Source organism: Micropterus salmoides, unplaced genomic scaffold (genome assembly GCF_014851395.1).
Source record: "Micropterus salmoides isolate LMB-PRFRI ecotype aquatic unplaced genomic scaffold, ASM1485139v1 Ms_hic_scaffold_17, whole genome shotgun sequence".
NCBI lineage: Eukaryota > Metazoa > Chordata > Actinopteri > Centrarchiformes > Centrarchidae > Micropterus > Micropterus salmoides.
Window position 1 is genome coordinate 11,044,947 of NW_024040817.1, and position 14,452 is coordinate 11,059,398.

The 14,452-nt window shown below is 40.3% G+C and overlaps 2 protein-coding genes across 2 annotated transcripts; both read left to right on the plus strand.

Moving 5' to 3' along the window:
* The first annotated feature begins 1,299 nt into the window (after window positions 1-1,299).
* Window positions 1,300-5,404, plus strand: xkr8.3 (XK, Kell blood group complex subunit-related family, member 8, tandem duplicate 3). Its single transcript, XM_038725635.1, has 3 exons — window positions 1,300-1,945; window positions 2,934-3,121; window positions 3,332-5,404. Exons 1-3 carry the CDS (start codon window positions 1,620-1,622, stop codon window positions 4,075-4,077), a joined length of 1,260 nt encoding a protein of 419 aa, XP_038581563.1. The 5' UTR covers window positions 1,300-1,619; the 3' UTR covers window positions 4,078-5,404.
* A 678-nt stretch (window positions 5,405-6,082) lies between these two features.
* LOC119907932 (XK-related protein 8-like) lies at window positions 6,083-10,423 on the plus strand. Its single transcript, XM_038725636.1, has 3 exons — window positions 6,083-6,504; window positions 7,054-7,244; window positions 8,353-10,423. The coding sequence occupies exons 1-3, from the start codon at window positions 6,209-6,211 to the stop codon at window positions 9,087-9,089; spliced, it is 1,224 nt and encodes a 407-aa protein (XP_038581564.1). The 5' UTR covers window positions 6,083-6,208; the 3' UTR covers window positions 9,090-10,423.
* Window positions 10,424-14,452: the final 4,029 nt, after the last annotated feature.

The following is a 14,452-nucleotide window of genomic DNA, read 5'->3' on the forward strand; positions in this document are numbered from 1 at the left end:
TTTTCAGCTCTTAAAGGGATACTCTGCGATTCTTATCCAATGCACTTTTTGTTAAATTCGGCGAATATGTCCTCATGGGTAGGTCTGTGTTTTTCGTGTGCTTTGAAAAAAAATCGGGTTTCCTACACTGGGTCTGTAAATTGAGCTCAAAGCGAGCAGCAGGTGGCGGTGGCGCGCTCGAAGCAGTGGGAGAGAGAATGTAAACAAACAGCGGTACTTTCGAACTTATTTACGGGACTTTAGCTGTGAAGATGACAGAAACAGCCACAGAGGAAAAGGTCTGAGGAATTGTGAGACAAGTTATATGAGCAGGCGAGGGGAAGACCTGTGTTAACATCTGGGACGTGTTTTAATGCTGGATAAATCTACGAGACTAGAAAGGAATGAAAACCGATGCTGAGGTTGCTGTTTCTGCCGGACAGGTGAGTAAGCTAACGGTAGCTTTGCTGTTCCACATAAACGACAGGTTCAGTATTTCAGTATTACAGTCTTGTCTGTCTGTTGTCATGTTTGTGATGATCCCAGCTTGTTAGCTTTGCCGCAGCAGTCCGTATGTGTGCGGTAGAGGAGAAATAGACGGAGCGCGTGTGTGAACAGTGCCCCGGTGAACAGAGAGAAACGGGTTAGCAGGAAGACTTGTTCAGCAGTAAGTGTACAGTAGAAGTTACAGAGGCCGGTGAGACAGTCGCTCCTGTGCTTCCCAACTCTTATCAGTCACTGTATTTTTGTACAAACTATTTGAAATAACTTGCTAGTTTTTAATTTTACATGCTGCGTTTGTCTGCTTACATGTTTGATGATGTTTGTTCACTAATTGTACCTATCGAGGTTCCTCTCGATAATCCTACCGATAAATAAACTAGACTCCGTGTCTTAGATTTAGGCTTAGAAAAGTATTTTGCTTCAGTACATTTTTAAATATTGAGAGACTTTCTACAGTACTGCTAAAACATGCCCTCTTACTGAGGCTAACGTGCAGTTAGCATGAGCAGCAGAGCTGTGGATTCTGCTATATTTCAGCAGAGTAGGACTGGTTACCATGGAAATGCGCGTTCTTGAGTTTGTTTATCAACAAACTCTCTGCAGAATGGCATAGTATCCCTTTAAACCCATAGATATTCAGTTTACTGTCCTATAAGACACAGAAAACCAGTAAGTAGTCACTTGAGGGGATGGAAGCAGCACACATTTTTGGCATTTGTCCCCTTTAAAAATGCCCTTCAGGATTAGCTCGATTGATCGGCTAGTCGTTTCAGGTCAACCACTTTCGAACATTCATGTGGCATTTAAAAGTTAAAAACTTTATATATCGGATTTTACGACCTGTCGCTACACGCATGGGCCGCGGTGGGCGGGGTTAACAACTACAAACACACTAGCTGCACTTCCTCTCTTTTTTTCGTCAATACTTTACCTCCTCTAATCATGCCCGTTTTAACATTCCTACTTGGAGTGAGTCCACACTGCTGCTCCCTTGTGAAAGTGTAGGAAACTTTTTTGTCTTCAATGGGTTGAAGACTGTGAGTCGCGTTGGGAAGAAAATAACGGTGCGCGACGTTAGCCGAATGTTAGCTTACCAGCAACAGGTCGGTTGGTTGGTCAACTGAAAGTTAACGGTTATGGAGCGCGCGACTTTTTCAAAATATTCCTGGATCGACTTCGTCTTCTCTGTGATCGGAGTTTGTACCTTCTTGGTGGACTGGGGTTCGGACGTGTGGGTGGCCACCGAGTTTTACTGCCGCGGGGACTTTTTCTGGTTCGGTGTGCTGGTCGGCCTCATGGTCCTGTCGTCTGTCGTGGTCCAGATGTTCAGCTGGTTCTGGCTCAAGTACGACCGAGAGCTGCCGGGGTTCAGTGCGCAGACCGGAGGAGGAACCGTGCTCTTCGGGGACCAAGTGAAGCTCTCCTGCCTGCTACATGTGCTGCAGCTGGGCTTCCTTTGCAGGTAGGGCAAACTGTGTACATGTTAGTAAACCCGTTATGTGATTAAAATAATGCAGCTAATCACTTGGTTGGTAGGTTAGACCTAACAGTAAGGGTTTAAGTTTACAGTCTGAAGCTATGATGATCAAACAGCGACATTGCTGTTTATAACATATGACTGTAAATATGGAAGTCTGATTCACGGTGGTTTCTCAATACGTGAAAAGTGTTTCATCAACAGGTTGCATGACCTCAAACGCCCATACTGTGTGGTGGAAACAGATTTCACAAAAATTAAATTATTTTATTTTATGGCCTAACGAAATTTTCCAATCTCAGGAGGCATAATATTTGTTTAAGGTGACATGTGTGTCAAAATAACATTTTAAATTAAATACTGTTCTGCTGCAGAGATGTCCTGGTCTATACATAATATTCTACAGAAAACATCTTTGTTTGGGACAGATCCTTGCAAAAAATCACACTATAATTCATTTTTATTATGTTTTTCAATGAAAATAAGAATGATCATTGCCCATAGTATGACAAATCATTTCGCAACTGCACTATTAATCAAAATAATCATAATTAGATATTTTCTCTAAATCGTTCAGCCCAATTTTTTTAATATCCCTTAGCACAAGCACTTTCACTGCAGGAGTGTTTCTCTGTACCTATCTGATTTAAAAAAACTGAATATTCCTTCAGTAGTTCAGGCAAGCAAGTAGGTAATAACATTTGACAGGGGCCGTGACTGTGAAGATAAATTTTAGGTGTGTCAAATAGTAAATCCAGCATCTCGGAAGAGAACTAAGTGCATACAATGCGCAAATAATGAGTTAATGAAGGATGGAACAGCTCAAAATAACAATGCATCATGCCATGTTGCTTCTATTCACCCGTACAATAGTATGTTTACCTGCATAGTTTTGGTATGTGATCATTACTGACATTTTCTCACAATCTGTGTGTCACGTAACAGCCCTTTTCTGATGTATTCGTCCGTGTAGGCACATCTCTGCCATACGGCAAGGCTTCAGGGTTTGGTGGCGGAAACAGGAAGGGTCTGAGTACGCTGTTTACCTGACCCACGACCTCAGCATGCTCCGGCTTATCGAGACTTTCTGTGAGAGCGCTCCTCAGCTCACCCTGATGATCTATGTCATGCTGCGCACACACAAGGCCAGGACTGTTCAATGTGAGTGCTCTTTCGTTTGATTTACTTTCATGCCACAAGAAAAGCAAACCTCTACAATTGAGGACAGTGTTTTTTGTGTGAATCAAGGATTGCTACACAGTTGAGGTTGTAAAAGCTCTCTGAGTGTTGTGGTAATTCGATACCACAGATGCGTGTTGTGTTCTCTTCCTCATGGTTACTCTACTAATGGTTTAACTTCTGTTTTTGCAGTTGTGAGCATCGCTGCATCAACCACTTCTATAGCCTGGATGGTGGTGGATTACCACCGCTCCCTGCGCTCCTTCCTCCCCGACAAGGCCAAACAGGGTTGGTGTTCCTCCTTAATCTACTTCCTGTGGAACCTGCTGCTAATCGCCCCACGTGTGGCAGTCCTCGCCCTCTTCGCCTCTGTCCTGCCCAGGTACATCGCTGTCCACTTTCTGATGCTGTGGATTGTCCTTGTGATATGGGTCTGGCGACAGGAGACGGCCTTCATGGACAGCCTCAGTGGGGAGTGGCTCTACCGGGTCACCGTAGCACTCATTTGGTACTTCAGCTGGTTTAATGTAGCAGAGGGTCGGACCAGAGGCCGCAGCGTCATCTACCACTCCTTCATCACTACTGACGGAGGAATCCTGCTGGCGACTTGGTGGTGTTACAGAGACCCCGTGCAGACTGAGTCATACGCCCTCCCTCTGCTCATCACTTTACCTTTCACATACCTCCTGGGGCTGCTCTTTAAAGCCCTCTACTACTGCTGCTTCCACCCTAAGCTGTGGAGGCCCCCAGTTAGGGACCCAGGACTGCCAGGTGATCTGCCTGATGCAGAAGTGTCCTTTAGAGACTTTTCCATCCAGGATGGCACCCTGTCCTCCCAGCTTCGCAACAAACGGATGGCCTGCCACGCTACTCATTTTTACTCAGAGCAAAGAGTCAACATTGAAAGCACAAATAGAGCTGAGTCATCACAGCTGTGATGCCAGTTCATTATCTGTATACCTCCAGATAAATGTTACCTTCTATAGCAGGGATATGAAGCAACAATCTCTCTTAGACGGTCTCATGTTTGTGCTGCAATTTCGCAAGACGCTCAGTACGTTAATCAAAATACAGCTTCAAACCCTAAACTAAGAGAGGGCAATATGGATCAGTATATAAATATATATGCAATATAGTAAATTCCTGGAAAATTCCTGAAAAAGCAGTTAAAATAACTGGTAACTAATAACTGTTATTGACTAATCAGACAAATGAAATGTCTTACAAATCCAGATACTATTTAAATAACCAGTGTTGCCATAAAGTAGTCTTTCCACCTTTCCACAATGACACTAATACCACCATAGACAATATAAACAGTACTCTTGTTTCTTTACAGGTTCATATCATCTTCATACGTTGTCATATTTCTCAACTCTACTACAAACTGTGATAAGCTCAACTAACAAAGTGAAGTGTTAGTTTTATGCGATACATTTCCTACAATGCAAACTGTATTTTGTCCTTTAAACATATTTATTTCACACATGCCATGTTACCATATGGGTTTGTTGTTGTGTGAACACCTTGCATTTCCAAAATACAAACTTATAACCTTGTTGTTTTGACAATCCTAATAATTTAGACAAGCTTTTGCAGACCGAAGAGGTCTGACAATTTTCTCAAATTATGTAGTTATAATCTACATTTAAATTAATTCACCAAAACACGTGTTGTGTTTTCGGGTCATGTGACTGCTGCTACTGGAACCTATTGAAGGACTTTGAATGTAGATTTGACCATAAGCTCTCCTTTTATAATTTCTATGTTCTGTTACTGTGTGAAACAGCTGTTTTAGACCACTTAATGTTTGTTTTTTTTATCAAGATTATATTGTGTAAAATAGGTTCAAGTCAAGTGGTAATTCTTAATGTGTCAACAAATATGTGTTGGTACATATTTAACAGATGACATCACTTTAGCTTCAAATGTTATATAGGTACAAAACTTTTAGTGTTACTTTCGATCACTCATCCAGTGTTCAGCTTGTTTAAATGTCACATGCGCCAAACGTCTTGTTTACTTACTTGTTTACTTGTTTACAGTATCGGTTCAGACTTGAAAATGATCAAAGCACACTTTTCTCTGTGTGGTAAGAGAACATTTTGTTATTTTCACATGGTAAAACCTCTTTCAGTTTGTTAATTTCTTTGTAGATCCACTTCTTTGCCACATACTCTGCTAAAACCAAAAGTCAAGCTCACTGATGGTTTTTAATCTTTTACCTCATTTGCCATGTGCAATCATTAAAGTGGTGACAACGTATTATGTGTTTTAACTTGTGTTTTTCTGTTGTATAGATGCTTAATGATGATCTAATCTGCATATTTACACCTCTCTTTCACCCGGTTTTCTTTTTTAAAGTAAAGTAACTGAATTTAAAAATGGGATTACTGTAGAGGTTAATTGTTAAAGTCACAGCTTTCAATTAGGGCTGGGCGAAATGGCCAAAAATGTTATCACGATGTAAAAATTTCATAGCATTCTATATTGATAACGTCATATCATTATCTCTCTTGATTTTTGCTCCTGAGGGAAATTGAAATTGTAGTTTTAAACTATTCTTTATGTTCAGCACGACAAACACTTGCCAAACAGTGGATCACGTAACAAATCTGAGGTAGAACATTCAAAACAATTATGATAAAAATCTCTTTTCAGCAAATATGAATGAGTAAAACTAAGGTCCTTTTCTTAAACAAAATAAATATCTTAATGAAAAAATTAAGTGCTAATTTGTTCGTGATTCAAATTAATTTAATCCAACATTTATTGCCGCACATATTGAGGAAAATTACATTACGATAGTTATCAGTATTGTTTTATTGCCCAGCTTTACTTTCAAAATGAGTTGTCTGTATGTAAACTGGTAATTATGTTAAGACAGTGTGCCTTTAAGATGTTATGTAACCCAAGTCCAGTTTGTAGGAGGAGTTATGCAGTATAGAAGCACTGAACTTTGCCTTCACTTGTCTGAAGTTAGAGTGACTGCTCTTTCCTAAAGTATGTAGCTGCAACAGAAGCAGGCAGTTAAAAGCCCTATGTGTGAACTCTGGTTTGACAGGCACTATGGGTAACTTCAAGTACTTGTGTGTGGACTTCCTTTTCACTTGCCTGGGTCTGGTGTTCCTACTGCTGGACATAGTGCTGGATATATTGGCCGCTGTGTCTTTCTACCAGGAAAAGGCCTACGTGTGCCTATCTATGCTGGTGCTGTTTCTCGTAGTCTCGTCTGTTCTTGTGCAGGCCTTCAGCTGGCTGTGGTACAGCTACGAGGACTTTCAGAGGTGGACAAAAGTTGAGAAATACCTGAGTCTGACACAGCTCAAGCTTCTCCATGTGCTGCAGCTGGGAATCTACTTCAGGTTGTGTAAGCCTCATTTACTATATTAATGTTGGTGTTTCAAAGTGTCTCAGGCTGTTTTTCATTCTGTGAATGGAGGTTTCAGTTTGTTTAGTTTCTGTTTATCTGAGAGCTCCGCCCTGCTATTCACTCGTCCTTTCATGAAAATATTTCAGTTTACAGGAAATGCAAACAACTGAACAGAACAACTGTCTGGTTACAGTGTGTAGACTAGTGTGCTGTGCATAATGTGTAATTTTAGTATTTTAGTATTTTATTTGTAATTGAGAGCATCATCAGGCCTGGGAATTCTGGGGAGAGTGCATCATTATGTAATTTCTTCACACAGTAACACATATCAATGAATGACATCTGATTCACTTCCTTGTAACACATATTTTTCAGTGTGTATGACTAATTTTATTCACATAGATGCATTTTTGTGACCACAATGACTCCAGAATCATGGGAAGTATTTTCACATCCCTTTTCAATTGGTATAAATAGTTATTATATGGTCAGTAGTATACAATAGTTTTAACTAAGTGTTCTCTATCTCACAACTTCTCAGGCACGCAGGTGTCGTGGAGGTCTCTGTACAAAGCCTTACCTTGAAGCCCAGTTCCTCTGAGGGTCTCGCAGTGTTCCTGAGCCATGACCTCAGCATGCTGCGGCTCATAGAGACGTTTTCAGAGAGCGCCCCTCAGCTCGTCCTCATGCTCACTATTTTTCTGCAGCAGGGCCAGCTCGATGTTGTGACAGGTGCAGTATGTTACTCATGTCTCAGAGTTTCTTTGTGTAGATTTTGGGCAGAATTATGAGTCAACAAAACAAATTCAGTCATGAGTGACTATAGGGCTCAAGAAGAATAAAGTACAGTTCAGAGATGCTCTGCAAACTGACAACAGTCTGTTCTTTAAAGGGTCGATTCAACTAAAGTCAGTTGTACATTTTTAGTACATTTTCTTATGTTCTGTACCAAAGTACCATGTACTTAATTGATTACTTTATTTGAGTATTGTAATTATATTCTAATTTCCATGTCTACTTGATTACATTTCAGAGAGAAAACTTAAAAACAAATGAACAAAATATGATTTTGATTTGATTGTTTTTATAGACTGAATTACCCAACAGTAAATCAAACAATCAAAAATAGATCCACCTCCACCAGCTACTACATAAACATACTGCATAGACATTAAGTCATTAATAATTTTCATTTAAATAATACACCAATATAACACTCTGAAAGTTTTTGTTAGTGTGTTTTCCTGATAATACTTTTAATGTATTGCATTGTACTGTATTTGTACTATTTTCTTCCTTACTGGTCGTAGTACTGAACATTGCAGATCGATTTGGTTTACGCTGCATGTGTTCATGTTCAGAGATATCTGTCTCTAAGATTTCTGCCTCCAGTGCAGTACAGTGGAGGTGAATGGAATTTAGTTTGTGGAGTGTGTAGTTTCACAATAGTAAAAAACAAAAAGCAACGCTTCTTCTCAGAGATAATATCTTTGATATTCTCAAGTTTTCTCAAACGGGTCAGGAATAACTCAGAAATAAATAAGGAAGTGACCTGATTATTATGTCACAATGAACTGACCCTGATTTTCCACTATTACAGCACAATTGTAGGTTACTGTGTAATCTTTGCCTTTTCTAGAAGCCGAGGGCAACTTCATCAAACATTTACTGAAGTGAAAGCATTTTTTCTGACTTTTAATGCACTCTGAAATGCTACTTCACTAATGAGAGTACATGTAGTTACTTTAATATTTCTCAGGTTGGTTTACAGTTAGTTCTGGACCTGATTCATTCATCTTTAGTTGAAGCGTCTCTAATGATGACCTCTCCTCCTCCTCAGTGTTGAAGGCCATTGGGTCAGCCTCCGCCATCGCCTTCACTGTGACCACGTACCACCGCTCCCTGCGCTCCTTCCTGCCTGACAAGGAGAAGCAGGAGATGTCCTCATCTGTGGTCTACTTTATCTGGAACCTGTTACTCATCTCGTCTCGCCTCACCGCCCTCGCCCTTTTCGCCTCCGTGTTGCCCTGCTTCATCTTCACCCACTTCTTTTGCTCATGGTTGGTTTTATTCTTCTTTGCCTGGCAAGCTAAGACTGACTTCATGGACAGCCCTCTCGGAGAATGGCTTTACCGAGCCACCATAGGCCTCATTTGGTATTTTCACTGGTTTAATGTTGTAGACGGGAGGACGAGGGACAGGACTCTGCTCTATCATGGGTACATACTGCTTGATATTTGCTTCCTCTGCGGTCTGTGGTGCTGGAAGATAAGAACAGAAATGACAGAATTTTATGTAATAGGCTTAGCTGTCAGTGTTGTTGTAGTTTACATCCTTGGTCTTTTATTTAAAATACTGTATTACAGATGCTACCATCCAAATCTTTCCAAAGAGCAGTTGAAAGGGGGCACCCCTGAACAGGCCTTTGCTGCAGATGAGACGGACTTTCCTTTCATTGTGGCCATAATAATGAATGGTGACACAGACATCTCAGATCGCAGCCTTCCCAGCCCACCAGCTCCAGATATCAAACTCAATAAAAGAATGAGGAAGTTGGCCGAGAACTTCTACTCCTGACCTGCATCACTTGACATCAATCAGACATGGAGGTTAGCAAGAGCCTGAGTCATGCAGCCGAACTAATCAACATCATGGGGTTGTGTGGGATATATGGCTATGACCTGTTGCCTTTTAGTCACAACCTCACGGGACCCAAGAAAATAGTTGTATTCTCGTAAGCACTTCATTCATTGTATTAACGGTTGGTGGTGCCGCGTACCAAAGAACACAAAGCTGCCAATAATTATTTAATCAATTTTCTTTTTAAAGTATAGGTTTACATTTCACACAAGTCTGTCTTAAAGCGATACTTACATGCTCGTATGTACAGTGAAATTGTTTTTGGTCGCTGTTTGGTTCTCCTGCCCCTACTGGCTGTGAAGACATCCATTTTGAATGGTTTTCCAATGTGAGAAATGGGGTACAAAACCAACAGTCCTCTTTCTTTGGGGGGTGCTTTTTAACCTTTAATTGGAAAGGAGAGTCGAGGAGAGACAGGACATTTGGTAGAGAGAGACTGGTGTTGACATGCAGCAAAGGGCCTCAGGGTTCGAACCCGGGCCACTGAGACGAGGACTCAGTCTTCATATATGGGGTGTGCACACCAAAATTTAAGGGAGTGGGTGGGGAGGCCCTCCCCAGCTTTATTAACATTTTCAGTGGACCTTCACCTTGACCCTCCCGACTATGAGCTCAAAATACAGTATTGAAATAGTACAAGTTGTTTACATTTTTTACATTTATGGTTGTTTACCATTTAAACTTTAAATCCTTTAAAGATTTTCATGGAACCCCATTTTAGTATTTATGACAGGCCTATTAGCTATTAAATGTATTTACATTCAGTAATTATCTCTGTTTGGTAGGTTTTAGTGGTGGTCTGCCTACCTATGCATGAGGGACTCAGGAAATGATGCACAAATGGAATTGAGCATTATAGTTTGTAATTTTATCTCATTAATATCCGCCTCACTATTTACTGTTGACTCTCAACAGTAAGTTACTGCTTTTATTGTGAAGCAGTCACAGGAAACAAAGTATTTTTCACCAAAATTAAGGTTCATATTTGCTCCGTCTCGCATTCACTTTTCTCAAAGCTTAAGGAGGGATGTATTCAAGCATACCTTTCCTGATTCGCTGAGTTCACCTTTGTTCAAACTGATTTTTAGCGACCAATAACTCTTTCCATGTACATATGGAAAAGTATTGTATTAGATAAAAATTTCCTTTAAAGGTGGGGTAAAGCTATTCTAATCCAACCCAATATGTCAAATTCAGTGAATATCTCCTCACGTTCTGCTAGTTCTGTGTGTGCGCTGAAAAATAAAAAGGTGTTTGTACACAGCCCAACACTATTCCTTTTTATCCTGCCATGAGTTTTGTGTCAGGTAATGTTAAATTACTCGCACACAGACATTCAGCTTACTTTCTAGTTGGCCAAGATGATGTGATGTTAGCTATGCAGCAGGAGAGTTGTAAGTAGCGCTGTCTGGAGCTGGTGTGCCAGTGTCTGCTAACCCACAACTTTGCTAACTGTTCCCTTTATCATCACCATCATGGTGTTTGGCATGGTGTCTCCAGAATCGCTTCCCACACCTTTAACAGCTACCATGATGGTAGCCAAACAACATTCCTTGTCAAGAGCATGACCCTTTAATGAAAATGTTTTAGAAATTATATTTATACTAGATTTTATAAATTAAATTATGTAATTGTATTTTTTGTTTTTACATTTTACAGTAATAAACTTTTAAAAATGTATTTACACTGTGTTGAGGCCATACTTGTGGTGAACTTAAGTTTCTAAGCTATCCGATCTAAAAACATGGTGACTCTGCTGCACACACATTTGATGTTATGTACTGATAATCTCCTCCCATACTCTTACACATTTTGTTACTGTTGTTGTTGCTGTACTGGAGCAACAAGGAACAGTGTAGGAAGCAGGTTTAAACTCTGAGTCTAACCCTCAGCTCTGAGTTTTTGGTACCTGAACAGCTGGAAGTGGCGCTAGAAATATGAATGCATGCCCACACAGACATTTGACATTTATCTTGAAGGGAGTCAGTAAGTTGAAACTATTAAACCACTTTCACATTTAATGAAGTCCTGTCAAAGACATTAAGACCTTCTGCAGCTAACATTCATAAACTATCTTATAAACTACATTTAGTCCAGTTTTAGGATCAAAGTCATTAGAGGTGCAAAACAATTATTCTCACATCCTCCCCAGTATTCACAGCATCTCCAACATGATAACTACAACAGGATGATTGTTCACTGATCAGTTAAAGCTTTATATCGATTAGTTGGATTTAAACAGTGGTTATTGCAGTAATGTAGCCCACGCTAAATGTTTCAGTGCAACTGCTGACAACCTGACAGCTGCCTTAATGTCCACAGTCAGTGTTAGAATGAAGGACAGTGTAGCCTATAGATTTTATTATTCATCCATCCATCCATCATCAACCGCTTATCTTGCGTACAGGGTCGCGGGGGATTTTATTATTCTACTTCTTATTTGATTTATTACCTTGGTAAACACTTTCCTTGTGACTTTATGGTCTCTAATCACTAGTTTCAAGCATTCTTCAATACAGCATGGTGTTGATTTTGTAAATTATGGTCCCATTAAGAGGAAAATAAACCTCTCCGACAAAGGGAGGCAAAGAGAAGGTCAACAGCAATTTACAACAATTTGAAAATATTTTACACCTCAGCGGATGGCAAACTTGAACACGAGGTTCAAAGCATGGTGTGTCAAATGGTATGCTTGGTATGTCAAAGCAGCCACAGCACGTACACAGTCATCAGCAGGAACTAATGCATGAGAACTGCAGGAGATGAAGAGGGAGATACCACGCCTGGATGAGAGAGAGATGTGACCGAAGACCAGTTCACCATAGTTTATAATAAAGCAGCGCAGTAAGGATACAGTCTGTCACTCATAAACTACAGAACTGTAAAGGTTAGGTTTTTATATCACGTCCACACTTCTGTCCACAGTCACACTCTCTCGCTCTCTTTTTTCTTTATCAATTGATGGTTTTTATATGCCTGGTTTTAGGGGTGCTGAGGAGGTTGCAGCACCCCCACTTCCCATGTCCATGTCTTTACCCAACCAGTGAGAAGTGGATGGATTATTCAATTCTTGCATTTCAGTCGGGGGCACTTTGGAGGACGTGCCCCGTTTTAATTGTAACAGGCGAAACATAGCTACGGCTGCCACTGCTATCTTGTGATTTACAAGTCACTGCACCGCGATCTGTCCGACGTAACAATGTATATCCCTCCCCAGCTCCACCCTCTCGTCCAAACATGGGAGCAAAAAAAACAACATGGCGCTGATCAAAAGGCCAAACCAGTAAAACTATAGTCCACAAACCAGTAAGTTATCCCACTTATAATGGCAGTAGCAGGGGTTTTCAAAGTCTGAGACTGTGGGCGCCTCCCCTCAAACAAAGCTTTGAAAAAGGCATCCCCCAACCAATTTACTTGCTTTGTTTCACTCAATTCCTGGATGCGTATAGGATCAAGATTATGTTTAATGATCACATTGAACCTCAACAATTAAGCCAAGATAGCCTAATATCACTGTTTGACATAACGTCAGACTACATTAAATACATAAATATCTGTCCTAAGGCATTTTGTAGTTTCTGACTCTGGGAAAGACAGAAAAACAGTAAAAGTCCCAATAGCACTGTGTCTCTTTAACCAAATCATGCACATTTAGGCTGTTCTATGTGATCTCGTTCTGATAACTAATGTAATATTTCTTCACTTCCATTCACTGAACCCCCCCTGAAACTGTTTGGAGTTTGAGTCCCACCTCCCACTTTGAAAACCTTTGGTCTATGGTAGAAAAGAAGTTAAGCTGCTTTCCTAAAATTTGTCGTAGAGGTATGTGTGAACATTAGTTTGACACAACTATGAGCACAATGGATGAGTTCAAGTACTCACCTGTGGAGTTCCTCTTCACTTGCCTGGGTCTGGTGTCCCTGCTGCTGGACGTAGGGCTTGACATATTGGCCGCTGTGGAAAAGGCCTACGTATGCCTTTGTATTCTGGTGCTGTTTCTCGTAGTCTCGTCTGTTCTTATGCAGGCCTTCAGCTGGTTGTGGTACAGCTACGAGGACTTCGAGAGGGAGAGGATCGTTTAGAAAAAAGATTTTCAATGTGCTGCAGCTGGTAATGTACTTCAGGTTGTGTAAGCCCCGTATGCTAAAATAATGTTGTCTCAGTCTGATTTTCTTTCTGTTGTACTCTATGTATGCAAGGATGTAGAATTAGGTAGGGATGATCTTGTCTCTACCAATATCCAGTGACTACTGAATTGTCCCTAGCAATAATTTGATAAAACATTAAAAATAACCACTCTTGTCCATCAGTATCTAGTATGTATTTGCTTAATGGTTAAAACTATTTAGACTTGTAAACAGTTTCGACTGCAGTGTTGCATCTTTCCTCTGACCGGTAGCTCTGTGCTGTCTCTGCGTCCCCCTCGCTTAGAGACACTTTTGCTCTGTTTGGGACTCTCCCACTAGAGTTTACTTTCCCAAATAAAAGACACAAAGAGGAGGGAAGATTAAATCATGCCTACATGTGTGTTGACTCAGCAGGGATGATTTTAAATGAGAATAGTTGATCTTGAGACCCTTATTGCATTATATTCCATTGAGTTTTTATATTTTGAAATGTCACCTGCCGCCTGAAGTTTGTTTCCCTTAAATTACGCCATTTTCATCATAAATTGATGCAGTAAAGGGATAAATTGGTACATAAATATTCACCAGAATGCAGGAAAGTAATTGTTTAAAGCTCAAACATTACCTAAAAAGGCACAGGTTTCACTTGAAAGCTAGGTGTGAATAGAGGGAACTTTCTGTTTTACATCTAGGATTAATCCTCATTCCATCCATTTTGAAGGCTTAAGTTTCGCAATTTGGCCTTCGCCATCTTGGTTTTTTGGAACCCGAAGAGAAAATATTTGGGATGCAGACTTCAAACAAAATGTACTTCTGTACTCCTTAGAGTGTCTTTTAGTACAACCGACCACTGAACAAGACATTTTGAGGCGACCGAAATGTTACAGTTAACTTTCATGAACTGAGAACACACTCTGAAAGGGTCAACGTTCTTAGATGAAAACAAAGCCCTTGTTCATGGCTGGTTAAATGTACATAATCAAGTAAGAAGTAGTGTCATTTTCTCATAGATAGTTCACAACTACTGAAAATTCAGTTTCACTATGACTTTTTTAAAAGCATTTTTTAATGCTGTTAAGTCCCTGTCCAGTTGGGGATTTTCCTTTCATTCATTGTTTAAATTTAAACTTTAAATCCCTAAAGATTCATTCATTCATGGAACCCCATTTTAGT

Bases quoted from the DNA above. Each gene is read 5' to 3' on its own strand.
- xkr8.3 (XM_038725635.1), top strand. From the start codon at position 1,620: ATGGAGCGCGCGACTTTTTCAAAATATTCCTGGATCGACTTCGTCTTC. The intron at 1,946-2,933 runs GTAGGGCAAACT...TCGTCCGTGTAG, and splicing joins CAGCTGGGCTTCCTTTGCAG to GCACATCTCTGCCATACGGC. The intron at 3,122-3,331 runs GTGAGTGCTCTT...CTGTTTTTGCAG, and splicing joins CAAGGCCAGGACTGTTCAAT to TTGTGAGCATCGCTGCATCA.
- LOC119907932 (XM_038725636.1), top strand. From the start codon at position 6,209: ATGGGTAACTTCAAGTACTTGTGTGTGGACTTCCTTTTCACTTGCCTG. The intron at 6,505-7,053 runs GTTGTGTAAGCC...ACAACTTCTCAG, and splicing joins CAGCTGGGAATCTACTTCAG to GCACGCAGGTGTCGTGGAGG. The intron at 7,245-8,352 runs GTGCAGTATGTT...CCTCCTCCTCAG, and splicing joins CCAGCTCGATGTTGTGACAG to TGTTGAAGGCCATTGGGTCA.